Consider the following 25,124-nt stretch of genomic DNA (forward strand, 5'->3'; position numbering starts at 1 on the left):
ATCTCAACCATTTATTATTGATTTGTAATAACTATGAGCCATTATGTTTAATATACAACAATTAAAAAATTGATTGTTTGTAGATTAAATTATGCTAACCGTAGCAGTAAATACTATAGTTAAACATATTTCCAGTCGCAAGCAACAAAAAATTGTAAATTCTGCACTCATGGGTAGAAGAACCTGATACGTGTCAGGGATAAAGGCCACTATGAGAAGTTTTGGGCTCAAAAACCAGTAGAAAATCTACACCCACTACCCCCATCTCTGCTACCGTATGCCCCAGAGTTCTGTTCTTCTCATCAATCTGTCTCCCTTCCCTCCTGCAGGTCAAGCTCGGAATTTTTTGTTTTCTCAATATCTGTCCAGGAAAAACCTGTATCTCAAGTCTGGTTGTCCCATAAAACATATGGTATTTCAACTTCTTAGAAGTCAAGATGAGTTCTATGTTATAAAGCATAAGTTGCTTTGTATGCAAGCGGCACTTGTATGTATGTTTTTATTGCCCAGCGCAATTACTAGTAACTGTAATTTGTCCTTCCGCCCCCGTCCCCCTCTTAACACTGAATCTCTAGGCTTTGATGACAACACAAGCTATTCAGGCTCTGCTCTTTTATTTATGCCGACATCCTCACAACAGCGCAATGTATGTAATAGGTTGTATTTCGCAGCTGCCTGTGCTACATTCTCTCCCTCTGTTCCAGACAGACAGCAGATAAGACGTAACATAGGGCGGGGTGTGCAGCTGTCTGATAGATCTTTACCGTTAGGGCTTTGTGTGGCTCAAGGTGCTACTGATTCCCTAAAAAAAAATGGATCCAGGTGTACTCATCAATGCATCTCCTCCTGTTATAATGCATGGCCTTAATCCCCAAATCAAATCACAACCAACAGAAAGGTACTACAAAAATAGGCAAAACCAGACACACAACCTGGTACGAGGGTGGCCGAAGTGTGGAATGCTACAGAGTGGGTCATAACAGCCCTCATTCTTAACGTGGGCCCAGAGAGAAGCGATTACGAGACTGCATATAAAGCTCAATTTGATCAAGACTGCAATACGGTCTATTTTAAGAGCAACAGTGCTGCTGGCAAATTATTGCCAACACGAGCCTCACAAAGGCAGTTTGCATGACCCTGACACAGAACTCAAGCACAGAAAAGTAATAGAACATTTGCTACTCTTATGCTTCCTCCTATCTATGTTCTTATATAGCCCCCACTTTACCTCAGTACCTGAATACCTCACACCTATTAGCCAATTTATCCTCACAACCCCTTGGTAGGAAAATGGTAATCCCATTTTACAGATATGAAATGGAGACAGAGAATTAAAGTGACTTGCCCAAAGTCACACACAGGAAATCAGTGGGAGAGCTGGAAACGGAACCCTGCCTCAAGTCCCAGGTCAGTGTCTGAACCACAAGACTATTCTTCCTCCACTCTACAGACAATATAGTGAATGCCAACAAACTATCCAGCCCATTCATATACATGTGGGTACATGCACAAACTCCTTTAGAGATCCCGCTGGAACCAATAGCTGAAATCACTTACTTCCCTACCACAGGACTCAGCTCTTTCAAATCTTCGAGTGAAGGCTTCTTATCCAGAAGTTTCTTAAAAATAGCGAGTGGGAAAGGGATGAAGGCAATGATCCTGTTGAACAGGGAGAGCCCACACAGGATCCCAAAGAGGAAATACTTTTTCTTCTCTACTGAAGGCTGAAAAAAACCCAAGTGTTGAAATATTATAACTGGAGAACCAAGTAAGTAGTAGGTCATGATGGAACAACAAACAAACAAGCCAGAAAGGCGAGATCGGAAAGACAAAATTTACGTAAATCTTTTGGTTCATTTTTGAGCCCTAAAAACATTAATTACAGAATTTTTTATATTAGTTAAAGGAGCATCACGTCACGGTCAATCGATGCAAAATTTAACTCCCACTGCACATTTTTAAAACATTTTTGTTATGGTAATTAAGAAAAAGCAAAATCAGCAACAACAAAACCTATCAGTCGTCTAAGAAGAGCTGAAACTATGTTTAAAGAAACCCCACCAGAACCTTCTGATGCTCCCCAAGGCTCAACCCTGCTCCATTCAAGTCAATGGCAAAACTCCCATTGAAAAAAAATGGGAGTAGGACAGAGCCCTAAGTAGCGGGGACACCTGGAATAAGAGGTCTGCTCCTGTTTTGAAGCCCAATCTAAGATCCTCTGGAGTTAATGAGACTCTTTAAGGAGGACTGAATCAGGCTACTGGAAAAGAGAGGGCATCTGGCAACTTTGGGGCATGCATTAGCCACAGATCTGCCATCAGTGGATTTCATTGACCTCTTGTGTCTCACTGGGGAACGTGTTAGAGGTCTCACTCCGTGCCTCATCCGCAAAGGATAAGAGTCCATTACAGGCCCACCGAGTACACCTTGGCTCTTTAACTCAAGCTGTAGCAGTTCATGCTTTTAATCCCCAGTGCATCGGCCAAGAGGTGTATGTCACACTATCACTTCACAGAGTGCAAACCAAAGGCAATTACTGAGCAAAATTATCTTGAAAAGCCCTCTTTTAGACTTTATTGGGTGCAGCAAGTCTTTCCCTTTTTTGTTCACATTTATTTGGAAATTGGGGTGAAGGAATTTATCTTTTTTCTTCCCCCTCCCTGACAAAAATAGATTTTGCTGAGCACTAAAACTAAATTTCACAAAGGAGTAAGGACACAGAATTAATTGGGCCACTGCGGTATAAAGTATACAAAAGCAGCATATGACCACTTGAAGAGTTGCCACTGATGGTAGGAATTTAATTGTTTTTGACTATGCTTGTAGTTAGCCTGGGAACACCAGTCATTCAGAATTCTAGAACCATGGAACTGGTCCCCCATCTGACTGCAGCTCACCTGAACTCTCAGAGATGCACTCTGATGATCAGTTACAATTTGTACAATTACTAATGGTAAGTTTCAGTACAGAGCACAGTAATCCACACACTGCTGTGGTCTGGCTAATTACTGAGGTTAGACAGAGAAGATAATCTGAGTGGTTAACGTTCTCTAACTTTATTTCTTAGAAAATATTTCTTGTAGGAATACAGGAATTGCCAGACCTGGATCAGAAGTCCCGCTAGTCAGAAGCAGCAAGAACCCCCACAGGAGGTAGAATCTGCCTCTCATAACGATCTCATCCTAATCCCTAATATCTAGGGAATGACGTAAAACATGAGGCATGATATTTGTATCCCTTTAAAACTATTATTTGTACGATTATAACTCTGGATAAACTTGTAATCCATATAAATGTCCAGTCCCTTTCTGAATCTCATTAAATTCTTGGCCGCAGAGAACTCCACAGTCCAATTACTCACTGAATGGAAAATTATTTCCTTCAATACTTGTTCAGTTTCGTTGAACGTCCCCTTGTTCTTGTGTTGTGAGACAAAGACAACAAAGCTCACGATTTATCATGTATAGAGCATTCATTGATTTACATGCTTTAATCATGTCCCTTCCTATTCAACTCCTTTCTACGGTCAACTAAGTCCCAGTCTTTGCAATCTCTCTGCATACGAGTTTTCCCATGCACCCAATCATTCTCTGAACCCTCTCCAATTCCGCAATATAAAACACCCAGGTGGTACAGACCCTCTTCTCTGGAAAATTGCCACAGCCTTCCAAGACCCTCCCCTGCCAACTCCAGCTACTGTGCAGAAGGTAAGGAAGCTTGGAGTCAAAATGCAAATTACTTCCTTTGTCCCTTGACCCTGAATGGCTTGAGCAGATTCTGACTTACGCTGGTAGGAAACCACATTGGGGACGCAGGATCACAATACACGAACATCCCATATTGTGGATCCACCATCTCTTCAAATACGTACAGGAAGAATTCTAACGTCACTCCGCCCGCATCCAGGCCCAGCAACTCCCCTTCAAATTGCACCTGCAGAAACAGAGAAAGATGGGTATTCTTCGTAGCCATTGTTCCAAAGTCAATGCAGACTACTATTCCCCCAGAAACGGGGCAGTCAACACCACATTCATCCCTTAGTGCCAGAGTCAAACTACTAAGTCCAGCGTATGCACAGCTTTAGGGTTTGAAAGAATCAGCCCTTTCCAAGACCAGAGCAGGAACAACTCTGCAAAGGGATGATTTGTGAAGACTTCATCATTCCCGCTCTTACAAATTGCCATTCTCACCTCTCTTTTGAACTCTGACTCACCTCGTTTCCCTTCTCTACCTTCTGAAAAATGATGTCCACAACACACTGCTACAGTACACGTTATGTCTGCTTAGAGACACATTGCTCTCTTTTTTTTCCCCTCAAGATAAGCTGAAGTTGGCTTTTGAACTCGCCAGCCCTCTGAGGTCCCATGACAAAGCAATAGACAAGGCACACCAAGTCAGCCTGCATTCTAATGAAGAACCACACGCTGTGGTATCATACTGATCTAAGGGCAGGAAGTATTAACAGAGAGGGGTAAATGTTCACTATCGTGCAGATGTAAAACCACAAACCTTGCAGTAATTGATCTTTGTTAATGGGGGGGATCATATGGTTAAAATCTCAAAACCCTGGTTAAAATTTTCGAAGCTGTCGAGGGTAACCAAGTATATAAATCTGCCTAATGCGTTGAAACCGATCCTTGCTAATTGGCTAATTAGGCACCTGTCTTCAGGTGCATGCTACCTAGAGCTGATCAGAAAATGTTTTTTCTTCCATGGAAAATTCTGAGTTTTCATCATAAACTGAAACTAAAATGTTTTTGAGTTTTCACCCAAAAAGTTTTCATTTTTTCCCCCAACTAAAACATGACATTTCTGTGGCAAGCAGGCTATTTTCAGAAATAATTTCAGGTAATTGAGAGGCAGTTGCAACGGAAATTTTTCGACCAGCCCTAATTCCAACCAGTTATACAGTTTCTCTCTAATCTCCCTCGTATTGCTAAGTAGGAAGAACATGACTGGGCACCATACCAACAACTGCTTTTTCAGGACACTGTCCTCCACCAGACTTAGTTTACATAAAGTATCTTCAACCAGGTTGCTGCGTTTAACTTGCAGAGGAAAAACAGGCAACTCAGGAAGCTCACTCTTTCTCAACAGTTCATTCTGCTTCAGTATGAATTGGGCTTCTACCTTCGCACCCTAAAAAAAAAATGAATATATAACTATATTTCCAGCATCTTGCCTGAAAAAAATACTGCATTGATAATGGGTGAAACATTTTCTCCTCTATGTGACATTTGCCCAGCTCTAGCCACTAATTTATTGCACTGCACATCCATTTTCTTTCATTTGAAACATACTGTGTTAGAAGTAAGTGGTATTCACGTCATACAGCATAATTAGAACTTCTTTTACAAGGAGAGTTAGATGAAAAAGTGAATGAACTCCATATCAAAAAAGTCATTTTCCAGGAAAACATGACAGAAATGACTCTGGCAAACCACTTGATTTATGGCTTATTGCAACAATCTATAACCCACTAAATGCCCCCCCACTCACAGCCCCCATGACTGGAGTGTGTTAACTGGACACTTCACCTAGTATGGTCCCTTGAAATGTGGTAACTGCTTATGCTAAAACTTTGTATTTAGCAGTGATACTTTGCATATCTTTCCCCAGAGCTCTGTGTAAGCTCGAAAGCTTCTCTCTCTCCCCAGCAGAAGTTGGTCCAATAAAAGATATTACCTCACCCACCTTGTCTCTCTATGGCAAACCAAAACACCCATTGGTAAAAGAAGACTTAAGTGATGTTCAAAGGAGCTAGATAAGTTTATGGAGGGAATGGTTTAATGGAAAAATATGATTTTAGTCAAAGGAATACAGTGCCATGGCAGGAAAATAGTATAATGGCTAACGAGGGTCAGGCTGGAGAATCTTGCCTACATGCTCGGGGTTTTACTGATCGCCATATTTGGGGTCGGGAAGGAATTTTCCTCCAGGATAGATTGGCAGAGGCCCTGGAGGTTTTTCGCCTTCCTCCACAGCATAGGGCAGGGATCGCTAGCAGGAGGATTCTCTGCTAATTGAAGTCTCTAAGCCACAGGATTTGGGGACTTCAACAGCAGAGTCAAGGGAAAGGGTGGGGACGGCTTTGTGGCCTGCATCATGCAGGGGGTCAGACCAGATGATCAAAATGGTCCCTTCTGACCTTAAAGTCTATGAGTCTATGAGTAACTTTTGATGTTCAATTGCAAATTCCGTTCTTTGTTACATCAGAATGGCCCCAAATCCTGCAATTCAATCCACACAGGCAGAGTCCTGAGCCTGGTCAGACCCTGACCCCCCCGGGTTCGGAAAGCTCACACAGTGTGGCACACTTAATAAGATCTAAATAATTCTCATGTAGGGGGAACTACTCTTCTCCTATAGGAAAAGCAGCAAGGTGCTGGCCGAGGCTCCAGAAGCCCTTTGTTATAATTCTGCCACCAAACCACAGGGAAATTAGGACAAATCCCCTCCCCCACCTTATAATTGACTAAATTCCACTGAACTGCAGGTGTATTTTCAAATAATTGTCCTGGGAGACAATGCTCCCAAGCTCCGCTACAAGTTCTTTTCCTCCTCCACCCCGAATCTAAAACCACACTGCCCCATGTCATGTTACAGAGTCGATCATGTTAGTATACTATTTGAACAACCAATGCCATTTTCCCCAAGAACAAAATATAAACATCTCCAGCAAAATACTTTATATTGCCACTGATAGCACCTGCTGGGTCATGAAAATACTTTACTTAGGCTATGGCTACACTACAGCTTAAGTCAGTATAAGTTATGTCGCTCAGGGGTGTGAATATGCCACCCCCATGAGTGACGTAAGTTACATCGACCTAAGTGCTGGTGTGCACAGAGCTATGGACAGCTACTGCCACTCGTGGGGGCTGGAGTCATTAAGTCGATGGGAGAGCTCCCTCTCGTCAGCATAGACTCTGCACTAGCAGCACTACAGCTGCACCACTGTAAGCTCTGTAGTTTAGCCATAGCCTTAGTTTAGAAAAAAAAAATGAATAGATTTTAAGTCCTTCACTTTAGCACATGCTCCTGGGGTTGAAATGCCACTGTAGTTTTGTGGCGCACAAAAAACAAACCAACCTAGACTGTTTCACAGAGTATACAGAGACCAGGTCATACCTCTTGCATGAAAAATGAATCAAAGTGGAACACTTGAATCTTGGAAACCAAGTTAAAGATAAAAGGGAAACGGCAGAATATGACGGGAACGTCGTCTTCATGACACGAATTCTACCAATGAGAATGGTACATATCTTTTGAATACTTAAAAATAAAACAGGTAAGTCCCAGTTTCCGCACTCTTAACTCATTGATTCCCTCTCTTCCCCTCCCCCACACACAAAGAAGTGGCACTGCAAGACTGCAGTCTCCTTCCCCTTCTTGCCTAGGAGAGAATTATAACAGTCCCTCTACCCCTTTGGATTAGCTGCTGTGCATCACGTGCAGGTCCTGGGGCCCATTTCCACAACCAACCAGGTACTGCAACTAAACCCAGACTTAAAAATCAAAACACAGCTACAATATGGAGTTAACATGAAGGTTAGAAATTTCAGAGGTAGTGGTTCTGACACTGGACTGGGAGTCAGGAAACCAAGGTTCTATTCCTTCAACCCTCTGTGCCTCTATTTCCCCTCCCAGGGTTGTGTGTGTTTCTCTATTTAGACTGTGAGCTCTTCTGGGCAGATGCTGTCTCTTGCTTAGCGGCTGTTTAGAGCCTGGCACAGTCTGGCCTGCATCTCAGCTGGAGATACTAGGTGTTACAACAATAAAAAACTGCTGTCTTTTAACCATCCACTGTCCTTAGAAACTCTGGAATAACCAGGAGACAGTACAATGTCATACTTACAGTTGTAGCTTGCCATGAGCGCCACCTTCCTACGTCAGTTGGAATAAATGTCCCGGAGATTTCATCTATGTAAAAATTGCTTAACTGTAGTGTGTAGTTAGCCTTCCTGTTTGCCTTGAAATGGAATAAAATTTGGGTTAAGATGCACATGTTTGCTTAGAACCAGTGATGATTCTCTATGGATTTATTCAGACTAGACATGCTTACCCTGTACAGCTTTTCAAGCACTTCTAGGAGAGGTTTGGTGTCCCGGCAACGGGGAGAAGCGTAAAATGGCAGCTGAGATACTACAACCTTTTTAAACATCTGCACCACATTGTCCAAAAAGGATGCTGACAACGACATCCAGCATTTTTCTAAAATATGAGGGGAAAATATTCATGTAAATGAAACTCCCCAGCCAAAAAAAACAACGAAACAAAAAATCTCTAAAGAAACACACACGTCCCAGCCTTCCTCCACAAACACACCTTTCAGCTTGCATTTTTATGAATGATACATGATTCAAAGTGTTTTTTAATGCAACGTGGTTTTGGAGGGAAACAAAGCAGCCACTAAATGCAATCAGACACCATATTTCAGCTATTACACCCACTTATATAAAACACACATACAAAACTACAGCAGATGAGAGCAATACCAAACCTAATCATGTGAACTTATGACCACTCCAGGCCAATAAACAATCAAGAGTTCAAGGGTAATTTTCCTAGTCTGTCAAAGGCTCTTGTCACCCCTCTCTGAGTCCCTCTCCACTGGCTCCCTCTTCTCTATTGTATCAAACATAAGTTACTTGTCCTTAATTTCAAGGCCCTTCACAATCTATCCCTACCCTACCCTCTCATTCAGTATCAAAAAGTTAAGTCTTGCCTCCAAATGGACCATGATGCCAGCCTCCACTGTTCACTTGTTAAACTTTCAAACAAGCACCTTTCATGTTTCTCCCACGCTGCCCCGAAGGCTTGGGAATGCATACCATAAACATCCACACAGCTCCCTCATTACCCTCCTTCAAAACCCCACTGCCAAGATGCCTATAAATCCCTGACAACAACTGGGCTACTGATGTGCTGAGACCACTGGCTATCACGCTGATCAATATTATCTCATTGTTTCCTGTGCTCTCCAGTCTGTCTGTGTCCACCTAATTTATTTGGTCTTATAATTAGATTGTAAGCTCTCTGGGGTAGTGACTGTCTTTTTGTTCTGTGCGTACAGTGCCCCATGGACCAGGAGCCTGTGTGTCTAGGATTTCTAGGCCTGGTAGTACAAACAACAACAAGAAGGGAGCCCACTGGTTGTTTAGGATGACGGTGGAGATATATGGTCTGTGAGTTGTGGAAAAGATGCACATGAAATTGAGAAGAGGAACTGAGGAGTAGAGTGTAGATGGAGTGTAGAATATATTATTTCCTTGCTTTTTAGGGTTTGCATTGATTTGACTATGCAGTCTAGCACCTTTGGATCTAACTAACAAAAATTGTGTGAGAGAATAACTAACTCTCTCTCTCTCTCTCTCTCTCACACACACACACGTCATATAAAGATTTTGGGACAGCACCACTATCTACAAGTAGTGAAGTGAAGAGGCAAAAGTTATCACTTTGTATGTTTGCACCAGTATGTTAACCATGTCCTAATTAAGTCATTTTAAAATGTGTGCTGAAGTTACCATCTCAGGCAGTGGCTTCTCCTCATGCTCAAAGCGAAACAACCTTACCCAGTATGTTTGAGGAACGGTCACTCATGCTATTAATGGCCTGCGCAAGTTGCATAACAAAAGGCTCCAAGTTCTGTTCTTTGTACATCACAGAGCATTCTGGCAGGAGTAGGAAAACAGATAAAGCCTCCTGATGAGGAGAACGCAGTGGAAGACCAGGAATCAGTTCAGCCAACAGATAGTAATTTATCTGTATGCAGTAAAATAAAATAAATAAAGGTGGAGGAGAGAAAGCACTTAGAGAATGATTTGCAGTGCAATATACGGCCAATACTTTCTACCTGGCATAATGCTGGACTTGAAACTTTGCAGAACAGTTTTGTGTGTAGAGTTTAAAACATTCAATGCAGTCAGAGTTCAGATGTAGTTAAAATAAAAAATAATCTATGTTAAAATTGGGGTAAAAAGGGAGGAAGAGAGGTTTGTTTGTTAGAGCTGTTGTATACCTACTGTCAATTGTGCCTTAAAACTGACTCCAAAGTACTATTTTGCACCTTTCTATTCAGAGATGATGAGCCACTTACTGGCCCAAATCCCTAAACTATCCAAATTATTTGGAAGTTGTGCTGCTGCTCTGTTTCTTGTCTACCTCCCAATTGCAAAGTCATGGTGTTAAAGAACAGAAATACTTTTGACATTATACCACACGCGAGGAGATTTAGGCCTGGGATAAAGAGTTGTCCCCATCCTCTCATATACTTGCCAGCTACCTCTTTTTTATGTTTAAAAACAATTCCTCATACTTGGGAGGTGAAGACTTTGGGAGATGAGAGGTTTAGGGAAATTAACAGCCTATCGGGAGAGTCCATGTGTTAGCATATCCACGTGCAACGCATCACTGCACAGGGAGCAGTTTGGATCCTACGCTTGTCCTGAGCAACTCTGGCAGATAGCATTACAGACCCTTCATGTCTTCCCCAAACACACAGAGAAAAATTCCCTTGCAAGTTAATTAATTAACAAATTAATCAGTAGCTCCCTGTGTGATGAAGTGGGAATTTACTTAATGTTTTGTTGGAATACTGTGTGTGCCTCGGTTTCCCCTATATGTTGCACAAGTATCTAGGTGGTGGGACGAGGGTGGGTGATCATGCAGAGACCCTAGAGGGCAGATGTGACTGCCGCCTGGCACCCTGGGCCCAGACAATGGACAGACACTCTGTGTCCTGGCAACTGATAGCCGGACCCCACCCTCTGCAAGAAGGCCTGGAAACAGATCAAAAGATGGAGGAGGGGCAACTGGACGTGACTGAGGGTGGGCTGCGGGAAGCGAGTCAGTCTCCTGGTCTGGGACATGGGGGGAGAGCCCCAGGCTCTAGGTTTCCCCAAAATGGACTTTGCTGAATCTTCCTACTTTCTGTGCAAAGAAGATCTGTTCTGTGCTGTGTTCCAGATGACTAAGAAACCCTTCTGTTTTACGACACTAGCTGAGAGTCATTGCTGACTGCGAAGTTGGGGGTGCACGGCCCCTGGGGGTGTGTGGAAGGCTTTCCCAGGTACCCTATTCACTGCAGGGAGCTCACAGCATGAAATGGGTGCTGAGCACTCCAAGGTCAGACGCAGGAGATGCTGAAGCCAAGGAGTTGTGCCCTCATGATGCCATGCGGGGTGTCACACTACAAAAGGGTCCTGTCTCAACTTCATTCAGAGCAATCCCAGAGTACCAAGCCTGGGCACCCCGACCCCCTGTTAAATTAAGTTATACCCGGAGTGTAATTTGCACAAAAACTTGCAAGATGTTTTACCTGGTTAACGATCCACTCCTTTTTGGTTAGCTCATCAAATATGTCCCTTGCCTTTTGTAGATCAACACCAACACCATTTGCTTCCAAAGCAAAGCTAAAGTGATTAGGAAAAACATACATCTCATTTTATACAATAAAGGAGGCTGCTGCAATATACCTCAATGGTTACATTTTGGTTTTAGGGTGGTTGTTTTTTTAAAATCTTTTCTGGAAAATGCTCTTTCCCCTTTAGCAAGTACTGCTCTTTAAAAGGTTCTTCTTCAGAATTTAGTGCTGTGCAATGTGCCAAACTGACAACCCTAGAAACTGACTCTCTCTGCTAATCTACAGGACCGAGAGTGGCAATGCAAGCTTTCCCACAATGCTCAGTCAGCATGCCTCAACCAAGCATCACCTGTCAGGGGAAGAGGACAGCTGAGTATTTGTGCCCATTCAATCCTTGATGTCTCTGCTGAGACTATTAAAAAAAGAGGGCCAGTTCCAACTGTGACATGGAGAAGGGTCCACTGTCTGGGAAATGACCTAAGACTACCTGCTCAGGTCACACTGCCACCAAACAGCCCTCAGACGGTCCCAAGTGTCAGTCACTATTTTAATGAGCTGGATTTGAACCAGTGACTCTGTAGGCTCAATAGCACAATACCAACCCTGTCCCCTAAATCAGCAAAAACTATATCATACACCTGTGGGTTGTTTTTTAATATAAACAAGCTCAGAATCGCTGTAGCTCTGTAAAAAGCCCCGAAGGATTGTTGTTAGCCTTAGAGCTGTAGAACTGCGATGTGAAGTGAAAGAGTACGAGAACACATCTTAGCTCAGCCGGCAGCTTGTTTCTGCAATTCTTATTCGGATATTTTAAAATTAAAGCTTTAGGAAACTCAGGTAAATTCCATGGGCTAGATCTGCCTTGCCCAGGGTGGAGGAGCAGGAAGAGGGGAAAGGGAGCATTTTTCAACACACCCCTAAGCGCACTCGCAAACGAGGTGGTCAGGATTCTTAGCGAGCACTTGCGAATGCTGAGGAGGCCAAGCAGTAGACTGGCCAGTCGACAAGTGTGGTCTGCTGGCTAGCGGTACGGTTGGGTCTCTGGCTGCCTAGTGCATATACTGAAGTGTGTAGCATATGCTAGCATGGGTGCTGGGGATTCAGCGTGTTGAATGGTGTTCCTTTGTTAAAGAAGTAGCAGAGTGTATCACAACTACATGATCCCCCTTTGCTACCTGGAATCTTCTTGTCCCGCAGCAACATGACGGTTATTCAAACTTAAAAATGGCTGGCACCGCTTTGCTTTAACTCCCTTGCCACCCCTAAACCCAGCAGGTACATCTTCTGGAAATGGGGATGGGTTTTGTCTTCATAATTTAGTTGACTTACAATTTTAGCTTCTTGTTTAAACTTTGCAAAGAATGGCATTGAAAGTATCACTTACCTGGGTTTTAAAAAACTTGCACTTAAACAAGCAGGAGAAGAAAATATCACGGCTATTTCCCTAAAAAAGGCACAATAATACAAGAAAGTAGGCATTAAACAATTATCCCACTAGTAGGTCAATGTATTAGTGCTCAGACATTTACAAGACTGAATCTTAAGCAATTACTCTGTTATTTTAGCTATTAAGAGAGCACGTTTGCATGATGAATTTTCTACTGCCAAAAGATGCTTTCTTAAGATATGTCATTTAGAGGAAGATACCGTTTGCTGCAGGATTTTTATTCTCTCTCAGGGCCTGATCTAAAACACAGTGAAGACAATCTTTCCATTAACTTCAACCAGTTTTGCATCAGGCCTTTAGAATCTAATCTGACTCCAAATGAAATGAGAGGGTGTCTTTCCAGTCAGTTAAGGATCTGCTTCAATTCCCATTTAGCAGCAAACAGGTCTCTGATGATTCAATGAAAAACAATTAAAGAATTGAGTTCAGAAACAGTGTTTGGTCAGGGCTGGTTGTCATCAAAGAGTGTTCATACAAGGCTGGCTAAATTGTAGGACAGACATGTTATAGGCTAGGTATGGGCCTAGTAATTTCAGTAAAGGCAGTAAAACAGACCCTACTTTTGTTTAAAGTTTATGAATAAGTTTTTAGTACACTGACTATAAAGATGTCTAAAGACAAGTCTTCATATCCCATAATGTAGAAAAGTGGTAGACAGCAACCTTTTAGCCTCCTGGAATTCATCAGTGCCAACTGTCACTGCCATCCATTTATCTATCAATGTCCTGTCGAGCCTGCTAATCTTCTGCAGGGTATCTGCGGGAGAGATCCCACGTGCATGCTCAAGATCCTTAAATAAAACCAAAAAGCAAAGATACAACAATAAAAGATTAAGTTTAGTAAATGCATACGGTTGTATATAAAATTATAAACCACCACTGCAAATAAGCTTTTTACAAAGCAATTGATCAAATCTGCTCCCACTTTTGCTCAAAACCGAAGACCCTGCATTTGCATTAGGCAGGTAAATGCAACAGGCTACGTGGAGAAACTACCAGTTCGCTAATCTTGTACTACTCTTCCTGACATTAAAGTAGATTTATTTTATGTGGAAGGCTATAAAGTAAAAAGGCAAAACAAGATGAGAGTACTACCACGATAAACCTGATTCTTCCCAAATTGAAAAGAAAAAATTCTTTTTATTTACATTTTGGAACATAGTGGGAGGACAAAATAAACATGTGCAATTCTCTTGGCTTGGATTCTGAAGCAGAAGAAGGAGATCATCATTATTAACCCTTAGAGATGGGACCAAACTGTACCTAGGATCCCTCACAACTTAATTTTAGCTCCTGAAGGTCACCAATTTTCCTCTTCACAGTATCCCTTATCATCTATCCAACAGTTAGTAAAATGAAAAAGGACCCAGGTTAAGGTATGTTGTTGTAACAGTCTGAAAGCTCCTGCATTGATTCTCTATGCCAACCAGTTCTTTGAGATAGCAACCAATTCTAAAACCAGGCTCCCATTGCAGTCAATGAGAGTTTTGCTATTGACTTCCATATGAACCAGTCCTAGAATGATCTGGACACAATTCTAGAGTGGAAGAAGGGTCAATACAGGAAGAGAGCCACTAACTAGGTTTTGGAGATTAAAATTGTTAAATTTGGGGTGGGAAGAGGAGTTAAGGGACCACATAGTTTCCTACCAACCGCTGCGGGTCTCCAGATTTGCTTTGTATTTATGGATTACACTTTCTGGAGATTAAAGTGAGCTGCTTGAGAAATCCTTGAGCTGACGACTGGAGGATCTTCTCTGCTCAACTGGCTCTCCTAGCCTGAACCAGGCAATATAGATACATGAGCTGTGTTCTAACTAACTTCAAACTACTAAATGAAAACTTCCAGTCTCCCCTGGATGTCCTCCTGCTCCAGCAACCATCACTTAGCTCCAATCTATTTCATTCAGCAGACTACCAGGAAGGGCTTTGTGGATGACTTATGGTTAATGGAGCATCCATGGAGAACCACTATTCTCCACCAAAGGGCTCAAAGCCATAAATCGTTGCAAGTCAATTGCTATGGTTAATTAATGTTTTTACAAGACGCTGAAGATGTAAAGCGCAATATAAGTACCAAATATTATCATCAGCCCATACTGCAGCTCTTCAACCTCAACTTCCTCCTTGTGATATTATGGTCAGAATTATACCCACCACTGTAACTCTGTTCTTTCTACTGTTCTCTGTGTGCTAGGTTAACACTGGGTGATTTAGTCTTGCAACACAAACTTGCTACATATTTCCTTTAAAAACAACATTGTTTCATATACTTGAGTATATTTAAGGAATGGATTTTCCTTTCTTAAAACACTGTGTCAGATCCTCATGCCAAATCAACGAAGTTTCATTGAAATCAATGCAGTGATGATCACTGACAGCAGCTGAGGATCTGGCCCATAAAATTTGATTTTAGAAAAAAGTTACGAAGAGCAAATATGAAAGTTGCAGAATACTTCTCATAAAAAAGTAATAAGAACCTTAATTAAGGCCTCTAATGCCTTCATAGTTTACAGCCAGCAAAACTGAAACTTCACAAGGGAATGAACTTAGGGTCAGGGAGGTGTCTTTTGTGGGCCCCATGTAAATCTGTTCAGATTTGGCTGAGATATAAACTGGAAATGACCGTTTCCCCCTCTGTGTTTTGCTAACTACTGCAGGTTCCTGGCACAAACTGCTGCCGCTGTTATTGCTTCCAAACCTCTCTCATAAACATGACATACACCTCTACCCCGATATAACGTGACCCGATATAACACGAATTCGGATATAACGTGGTAAAGCAGCGCTCCGGGGGGGCGGGGCTGCGCACTCCAGCGGATCAAAGCAAGTTCGATATAATGCGGTTTCACCTATAACACGGTAAGATTTTTTGGCTCCCGAGGACAACGTTCTATCAGGGTAGAGCTGTATCTGCTTTAAAATGAATAGAGCTTAAATTTGCTAACATGCTAATGACACACTGCTTGCAATTCTGCCCACTATCATTGAAACAAACGAGTTAAATGAAATCTACAAGACAGGATATCACTACCTGGCACTGAAGAGTACTGACGAAGTTGACATACGTTCCAGCAAAAATCATTTTCACTTGGACGCCCGACAGATCTACAAGAACATGAATCAGATCAGCCCCAAATCCTCAATTTCTACGGCTGCTAATTATGCTGCTACTTTGTTTTTTTGGGCCTTAGGCATTGATCCAAAGCCCACTGCAGCCAGTGCAAGTCCTTCTATTGACTTCAATGGGGTTTTGGAGCTGGCCCCAGACCTGCAAGTAGCTAAATGCCCGCAGCTCCCATTAAAGTCAAGAGACTGGAGAGGGCTAGGAAATGCTCAGAAGCTGCTCAGCAGGTCACAGGACTGGACCCTGGGAGATGTTACAGAAAAATACAGGCAAGAGGCACAACAACATTTTACTCCCCGTATACTTTCATTGTATATTCTCTGTTGCTTGGAAATAATTACATGACAGTTATATTCCTGTGATGGCATCATCTGTTTCTTTGTAGCCCATGTTAGTGTTAGATTCATGCCATGAAGCATGAGGGCTTTATATTCCTTCTAAATATAGATATTCTAATACCATCTAATATTACTAGTGATGTTCTTGTTATTTAAATAAATGTCAAATCCTTTTTTAAATCCAACTAAAGGTCTTGACCTCAGTTATCTCTTGTGGCAATGAGTTCCACAGATTCATTACACATTGTGTAAAAACAAACATATTTCCACTTATAATCAGTACCGTTAGCTGAAATCAGACTGCTGATGTCAAAGTTCTGTGTCTGCTCCCCTGGGTTACTGGCTGTTTCATTTTCAATGTGTCTTTGGGGACCACGTCCAAAAGATATAACCTGCCCAGAAGTAGACACGTAGACCAGGGTGTGATAGCTGCCAAAGAGAAGAGATAACATGTTACAAATCTGTCATAGAAAACTCTCTGTCCTCCCTTCCAGTCAATAAGTCAGCTGATGATAAACCAGGCTTATAAAGGCACCTGTACAAATTCATTAGGATATCTAGTGGTTGGAGCACAGGACTGGGAATCAGACAAGATGGGCTTTATTCTTCACCACTACAGTCTGTGTGACCTTCAGTAAGTCACAGTCCCACTGTAACTCAGTGTTCCTATCTGAAAAGGAGGATACTACTACTTAGTGACCAAGGCCTATTTGCCTTATTTGACTTCAGCTTGGCCCTTGATTTGCAAACAATTTGAGATCAATGAAGAGCAATACATACACTATACTGTCTTATTTTTATTTCATATTACAGTATGCAACAGACCTCTGAACCCTCTAGAATTTGCTATATAGAGACCATCCACAAAAAAATCCAGACAGCAGAACTACCTCAGGAGTGTCTAATCTGCATATGCAAGTTGTATTATAATTATACGTTAAGAGCCAGCTTTAGTGGAATATTCTGAATGCTTTGCATCCCTCCACTGATGCAAAGGAGCAAGAAATCCAGTTTCACAGGCCAGTTAAAGCTGGGTTTACAGCTGCTTACTGTTAATGAAGGAATGAGTGCAAAGCAGTCAGAGCGTACCATTGAACCTCATCCTAAAACTCGGTTTCTACTGGCTGCTGCAAACACCTAATGTATCTGTGTTCGCACAGAACTGGAGGGTAACTTCTTCACTAATTGACCCTTTGATTGGAACTGTGCAAATTTAGCTTTATATTGAAGCAGTTATTTGCTTTTAATAGGCACACACCTGGTTAAAAAAAAAATACCCAAAATTGTCTACCTTCCTTTAGAAAACAATTTTGTTTTCTCTTGCAAAATGTGACTACTGTATTATGAAAAACATGAGCTACAGTATACACCTTCCACATGCCAAATGGGAAACTGGACCGTCTATCCATTCGACCTTCTCAGGACCAGGCATCTGGGTTGAAGAGCGATGTCCCAGCTGTCCAGCACTGTCATCTCCAAATGTGAACACACTGCCATCCTGTTGAAACAAAAGCAAATTTAGTTTGCCATGGTTATGGGACTTTCACCTCCTAATTTATTTTAACCCCTCCAACAAAAAAGAAGAAAACCTAAAGACGGTTGAGAGAAGATGATACAATCTAGCCATACACAAGTGAAACCAATGAAGGATCATATTCACAGTGGGCATGTAACTAATCCAGTTTGGGCCGTCAGCATGGTTTGAACCTGGGATTTCTCATACTAAAAGCATGAACCTGCTGCTTGAGGTACAGAGCTAAGTATGGAAGAGATAGATTCATAACCCTCTTGTAAGGAGCAGTCAAAGTAATGGGGGTCACACACACACACACACACACACACAAACACACACACCCATCCCCCCAGGGAAAAGCAACCTGCTGAACATAGGGACTGGTTGGTTGGAGAACATTTCTATGTCAGAAGTAGTGCAGGGATGTTGCTTTTACTTCATGTGCTTTCCATTTATTTTTGATAATTTTTCAGAAAACAGCTTTTGGTATTAGAAAAAAATATATTCAATTTCTATTGTCATTAGTAGCCTTTGTTTAGATTTAAAGTAAAATTTCCAAAATACCAACATTTTCCTACAGTACAAAATCTGTTTACATTTGTCATTACATATTTTTATACATATTGGAATAATCGTTAATAATTGTTAATTGTTGGGATAGTTGTTAATTTTGGGATAAACAGTAGCTATACGTAGGGTGTTTCCAAAAGCTCTGTTTTGGGAACAAAGCGTCTTGAATTATCCATTGATAATGGAGACTTTCATGGTTATACAGCACTTTGGGCCATATCCTACTTCCTGTCTTCCTCATCTGAGTAGTCCCATCATAGGTTTGAGTAAAATGAGCAGGATTTGGCCCAATCCTACACTCACTGAGGTCAATGGCAAAGTTTCCATTGAATATAATGGGTGCAAGACTGGGTCTCATAACCTTAAGCTGCCCTTGTTCTGTTTCATGTAAATGCTCAACAAGGGTTTACAATGCCAGAGACTGCAGCAATGTCCAACCGGGACATTCTTGAGCACATAAACATCCCAGAGACCTCAGTGAAAGTTACGAGGCCTAAGGTCTTTGCACAAGATTAGCACTGCCCAGGTCTTCTAATCCCTCCATCCCCCAAAATCAAACGAGGCCCTTAAGCCTTGCTGTGCCATCATACCAAGTAAGCGCGCGCGCGCACACACACACACACACACACACACACACTTATTTGTAGACTGTCATGGCCTGGCTGTCCATCACACAGAAGGATTTGGAGCATACCTGGGTGAGCACTGCAGTGTGCTCATCTCCACAGCTGATATAGACCACGCCAATAGTCTTCAGAGCAGCTACTGCATACGGTTTGAAGACTTGCTCTGTTGGAGAAGCACAGGTTCCTATAGCATGTGAAATGGCTTCTTTCCTTGCAGAGCACCATCCACCAGATGTTGGGTTACCCTAACCCTGCTTTTTAGCATCCTGCCCGCTAAGATTTCATATCATCTGACCATGATTATTTAAAAATATTTAAAAGGGAAGGGGCGTTTAAGGGCAAAATGAGATCATCTGTGCTTTAGACTCCTCATATTTACATACACACCTACTATAGCATCAACTAGTGCAAGGAATGTAAGTGCTTAGTCTGGTGAGCAGAAATAGAAACAGAAGAGTTTTTGCTCTAGGCCATGCTGAAGTTGCATTTGAAAGCCATCAACCTGGCTGTAGTTTTTGTCTTTGTTTTGGATTTGTAATCTGCAAACAGACCATAGATTTGGTTCCTGGTGGAAAATCTTACAGGCTGAGCAAGAAACCCAAAGGGTGCTTGAAGATGCTGGCTTAAACATCCAGACTGCCAAACAAAACAACCTACCACCCCCGAACCTCACATTCCATACAGGTTAAATCTGGCCTAACAGATTCCCTGAAAATAGCGAACCATCAAACTTTCTATCCAGACAGAAATTGCATATTGTTAGCTTGGCCAGAATTTTATGAGTATAATACTATCACATTACTCTGCTGGTTTTTATACCATCAGCTTTCAAATGAATTGGTCATTCTTTCTGGTTTCTAAAGATGCTACTGTCTCCACAGCTGCCTGAACTGTGGGCCCATTATATAAGCTGTGGAAATGTTATGGTTAGAGCTGGCTGAATAGAGTCAATCATCTCATCTTTTCCTGTCCAAACATCTCATTTTCTCCAATTTAATTGCTGTTCAAATGATTCACTGAATTTCTGTAAATAGTTCTTACATGGTATCTTGTTTGTAAGGAGACATTGAAAGAGTTCAGTGTCAGAAATTCGAGCTGTTTTGATGGGCTAGGTGGTATGTGTGACAGTCTGTCCCCCCAGGTTCACCCCTTTTAGAGGATTATGGTAAAACTTGTACTAAGTATGCATTGGGAGCTGTCATTTGAAAACACAGGATTTGCTGATCATTATTGTCTTGGTAAAATGTGTATGGCAACCCTGTATGTAAAGATTCCACTGTGTGGTATTACTGAGTCATGATGCAACCTGTTCTGGGGGGCAGTCACAAACCAGTTCCCCAGAGACAAAAGGCTAGCCAAGGGCTCAGCCAAGTGTCAACAAGATCAAATGGACCCTCAGCTGATTAAGTGGCCACTCTCCTGCAGGAGAGAGGGTGTGGGCAAAGAATTTGACAAAGCAGCAGCTTGAGGTTCCTGACACAGACTTTCTGTCTCTTGAACATCAGCTGAAGGTGATTCTTGTGCAAGAGAAATGGCTGGAAGGGAGAGAGCAGACACCCCAAACCACCTCTCTCTTTCTCTCTACCCTCAGCATCAACAACGCTTGAAAAACAAAGGAAGCAGCATTGGAGAGGGATCCTGACTAAAGGATTCAGCCAATAAGATGGTTGGAACTTCTGGTGAGAGAGACCTTTGCTTTGAATTCACTTAGCTTGTTAAGTTTTAGTTACAGTTTACCTTTTATTTCTTTGTAACCAATTCTGATTTTTATGCCTTATTACTTGTAATCACTTAAAGTCTTTCTGTAGTTAAAGTTATTTTATCTAAACTGGTGTGTTTGGGAAACTTCATTTGGGAGAACAGGATTTGTGCATATCATATTCCAGGGGTGGCCAAACTTACTGGCCCTCCGAGCCACATACAACAATCTTTAGAAGTTCAAGAGCCAGGATACGCCTGCCGGGAGCTGAGGGTTCAGCCCCACTCCTGCTGAAGCCCCAAGCCCCGCAGGGCTAAAGCCCTGAGACCCCCCTCCCCACTGGACAGAAGCCCCTACCCCACCACCCTACTGCAAGGTGAGGTCCTGAGCTTCTCCACCCCCCCGCCTCAGGTCTGGTAGGTGGAGAATGGGAGGGAGTCTGGGGGGCTTGCGAGCCGCACTTCAGTCGCATGTGGCTCATGAGCCACAGTTTGGCCACCCCTGTTATTCTATTAAATAACGGACTTTATATGAACTTGTATTGTCCAGGAGGGTGCTGGGCAGAACAAAACGCACATTTCGGGGAGGGAAGTCCAGGACTGGGAGTTTGCTGGTGTTGCCCTGCAGAGTTGTTCATGAGTGGCTGGCTATAGCACTGATATGGTATAACTGGGAGTAACCTACATGCTGGAGGCTGTGTGTGAGCAAATCAGGAGTGGATGCTCTCACGGCGAAGCAGTGTAAAAGGCACCCCAGGTTGGAGAATTGCGAGGACACAGCTGTCCATCAGTCCAGATTGTACCCTGGGTAATGTCACAGTATGTTTCTGCTCCCTCTTGGGGTAGGTACAACTCTTACAATCAGGTTTCCAGTGTGGATATGAATTCGAAATGTGTTTCCTGCAAACATTCTGCAATTTATTGCTTAAAGTTTGCTGTTTTGGTGATTTCTCCCACCAATAAACTCATTTGATACAACATGCACAGAAGGCAAACACAGTTGGTGCAAATTCATTCAAACATTTACGTATCCTTTCCCCCCTCATATTCATCTAGTTCTAGTCATGGTTCATTCTAGAGAACAGTCTAAGTCCATCCCATTATCTCAGGAGAGTCTATACAACGAGAGGAAGTCTGGAATTAAGATGGAGTTTCCTTGAGAAATGAAAGGATCGAGTTACCTCTTGTGTTAGCGTGGTTTAATCCCAGCTGCCTTGCGTTGTTCCTGCCCCACCCATACACAACTCCCGAGAGAGACAGGGCAAAGGTGTGTCCCCCGCCGGCAGCAATCTGAGCCACGGGGATCCCGCTGAGAGATGTGACATGCTGTGGGCTAGGCTGGGAGGGGATTTCTTGTCCCAGGCCCAGCTGGCCATGGGTGTTCTGTCCCCATGAGAAGACTCTGCCATCTTTATTTTTTTTTAAAAGAAAAAGAGAAACAAAGTAAAAGAAGACACACCTTCAAGCGACATGTTAACTAACTAGCTCACTGACAGCTGTGAAAAATTATGCCCTTGATGTGAACTTGATGCCACAGAGGAGGGCAGATTTAGCACTCAGTCAAGCCACGTAAGGGTGAATTCTATGCTCACTAACCCACACACTACCCCAATGACTGCGGGGCATCATGACAACTAAATTTGGCACATACCCATTATTCCTCGTGCTTCTGATTTGGCAAATACCTGGAGCTGCGTGACACTGTACTGACAGAATAATTTTACACAGCTTGTGTTTGTAACAAACTGAAATTAGAATCTGTAGTTTCCTAATCCATCCAAAACTGAGGAGTCAGGTAGTCCCGTATGCTCACAGAAACTGTGTTACGTTTTTCATTTAACAATAAAAAATAATGAACGGAGAATACTTTTCTCAGTGTCCCCTTCTACTAGTAAAATGCCAGTGAACCTGTATGACAAAATAAAATACCACCCTCTTAACATGACATCTTATGCCAAATGCATATATTTAATGTAGTGCTCATGACAAGTGCCAGATTGACAGCCCTGGAACCGAGTGCCTTCTGGTTAGCCACAGAACAGGCAACAGCAGAGGAAGCTTCCTCTCCGCCCATCCAACCATCATGTAAGATGTAAGAATTCATATAGCAGGAATTGTGGTTCCTCACTAGGAGAAGGAAGTAGGGACACGTTCATCTCTTTATTATTGAAGATGGATCTTACCTATCAAATGAACAATTCCCAAAAAGAATGTGGGGAAGATTTTTGACGTTTTCTTATCTAAATAGCAGTTTTGAGAAGGGTTGCCTTCCCATCACAGACAACACCTGACACAATAACTAACGCTTTGACAAAAAAACGTTACTAGCAGCTCCTTTGTGAGCATAACTAACCAATGGGTAACTTGGCCCCACCAGGCTTTTTCAGAAATGAGGTACGGGGCACTATTTGGGCTGTAGGAAAAACAGAAAAAGATAAATTGACATTTCCCACATCACACTGATTGCTCTGCTTGCATATTGCATCTCTTTGCCCTCCCTTTTCTCTGTCTCGTCTATTAGACGGTAAACTCTTCAGGGCAAGGACTGTGTACTACTCTGTGTTTGCATCGTACCTGACACAATGGGGCTCCATTCTAGGTTGGTCCATGAGCACTACCGTCAACAAGCATGATTAATAATAATAATTTCTGTTAAAGGAGTAATGGATAACTTAACATCTGACTTGCATATAAATTAACTGCACCAAAGAACAGAATTGCTTGCATTGCACTTGGGACATAATTTAAAAATGAAACGTGTATTACCTTGTGCCAGTGCAACTGAGTGAAAGTGCCCACAGGTAACTTGTATTATTCTGAGAGCAGAGAGACCATCTATTTTCCTGTAGTAGATAACAGGACAGCCAAGTTAACCTGGTTTCTAGATCATATGAAAAACTCAATTATGTTTCAGAAAACAGATGATGTAATACCTAAAATATTAATATTATAATATTATATAATATTAAAATATAATATATTTTATAACACTGACTCTGCACAGTCTCTGTTTTACCTTTGCCTGGTCATTAGCCAGTCAGAGTTTTCTGCAATAGGTTGTTTCTCCATTACTTAGGATATACGCACATAAATGTGTCCTTTGGACTCTGACTTAATATGTTCTGTGCTTCAGTTGTCTATTATTCACACAGAGGTGAACGTGCACTGTATTTTGACACTATTCAGAATAAATTCTTACACATCCACTGCAATGTAACTTATTTTGACAGCAAAAATATCCATAAACAAACATTATAGCTGGAGAGCATAGCTACAGCCCAAGTTAAGGTTCCCCAAACATGTCCATGCTAAAAAGGACTTTTGCCTAGAACTTTCACCTGGAGAGGGTGAAACTTTTTGGGTCTGGTTCCTAATGATGAACATCTTTAGAAAGGTCAGGCAAATATTGTTCTGCTGTTTGTTCTACAACAAAGGCAGGGTGGGAAACAGAAAGCAAACGTACATTTTAATAATGGAGAAAATGTTGTAACGTTTTTTTGTTTGTTTGTTTGTTTTTAAAAAAGAACTTTGGTATCTTAGCAGTTTGGAACAAAAACTAGAAATTTATCTTGAAGATTGTTTATAGGTCAGATTTTTTGGTAATGAAAATCCATTATGGATTGGATTATGGACCACTTGATTACCTGTTCTGTTCATTCCCTCAGTGGCATTGGCCACTGTTGGAAGATAGGATACTGGGCTAGATGGACCTTTGATCTGACCCAGTATAGCCATTCTTATGTCTGAATTTTAAGGGTCTAAAAAGCATGCTATATTTCTTAATTATAAAAGCTTCTTTTCTAAATAGTGCTCTCTGAATAGACTCTGTTGGTATTGCCTATGCATGTAAAACAAAGTTCACTGGAGTTTTAGATTGTTCCAAACGTTTTGAAAAACCCTATCTCTTCTACAGACTTCCTTGAGAAGCCATGTTTGATATGCCATAAAGTCATCCAGCCTGGGTCTAGTCCATGTGCTAAATTCCCATTTAAGTCTGTGTGTAGAGTGCTGTTAAGAATGGGCCCAATATTTTTCATTCAATCATTTTCAAATGTGAGTTTTAATTAACTGCTTACAATTTTCCCACCCCTATGCACAACAAGCAGATAGAAAGGGCATGCATGGGAGGGTGGGGTGGGGAATAACTAACTAACTAAAAATGTTGTCTTACAAGACTGAAAAACAACATTACGAATGGGCAAAGAAGTGCTACAGTTTCATCTGATACAGGATGGGAGCATTTTGTTCCTGAGTTCAGCAAGGCCTCGGAATTTCATATGCCAGCTAAACCATTCCTCATATGACCAAAGAGTCATGGTCTGGTCAGGATGATTCTTCTACAGTGGTGTACAGATGTTAGCGACTATTTTACAACATTCACTGGCATTTTAGAACTTGATGTGCTGAAGAGTTGTTTGCATCCCTGCTGGTGAGGAGAG

At 42.0% G+C, this 25,124-nt stretch overlaps 1 protein-coding gene across 1 annotated transcript in view; it reads right to left on the reverse strand.

Annotated features, from left to right (window-relative positions):
• The window catches only part of LOC117878232 (probable E3 ubiquitin-protein ligase HERC6), a 41,954-nt gene that overhangs the window by 4,214 nt on the left and 12,616 nt on the right, over positions 1–25,124 (reverse strand). Inside the window, exons 3-18 of the mRNA XM_034772329.1 lie at positions 23,452–23,528; positions 21,867–22,094; positions 19,056–19,150; positions 17,649–17,776; positions 16,562–16,707; positions 15,848–15,921; positions 13,478–13,605; positions 12,753–12,812; positions 11,324–11,417; positions 9,579–9,768; positions 8,066–8,214; positions 7,859–7,972; positions 7,132–7,242; positions 4,969–5,139; positions 3,787–3,933; positions 1,558–1,724 (exon numbers count right to left, since the gene is read on the reverse strand). Coding sequence (XP_034628220.1) covers positions 1,558–1,724; positions 3,787–3,933; positions 4,969–5,139; positions 7,132–7,242; positions 7,859–7,972; positions 8,066–8,214; positions 9,579–9,768; positions 11,324–11,417; positions 12,753–12,812; positions 13,478–13,605; positions 15,848–15,921; positions 16,562–16,707; positions 17,649–17,776; positions 19,056–19,150; positions 21,867–22,094; positions 23,452–23,528 — 2,079 coding nt within the window. The remainder of the gene's footprint in view (positions 1–1,557; positions 1,725–3,786; positions 3,934–4,968; positions 5,140–7,131; positions 7,243–7,858; positions 7,973–8,065; positions 8,215–9,578; positions 9,769–11,323; positions 11,418–12,752; positions 12,813–13,477; positions 13,606–15,847; positions 15,922–16,561; positions 16,708–17,648; positions 17,777–19,055; positions 19,151–21,866; positions 22,095–23,451; positions 23,529–25,124) is intronic.

The sequence above is a fragment of the Trachemys scripta genome, chromosome 5 (assembly GCF_013100865.1).
Source record: "Trachemys scripta elegans isolate TJP31775 chromosome 5, CAS_Tse_1.0, whole genome shotgun sequence".
NCBI classification, from domain to species: Eukaryota; Metazoa; Chordata; order Testudines; family Emydidae; genus Trachemys; species Trachemys scripta.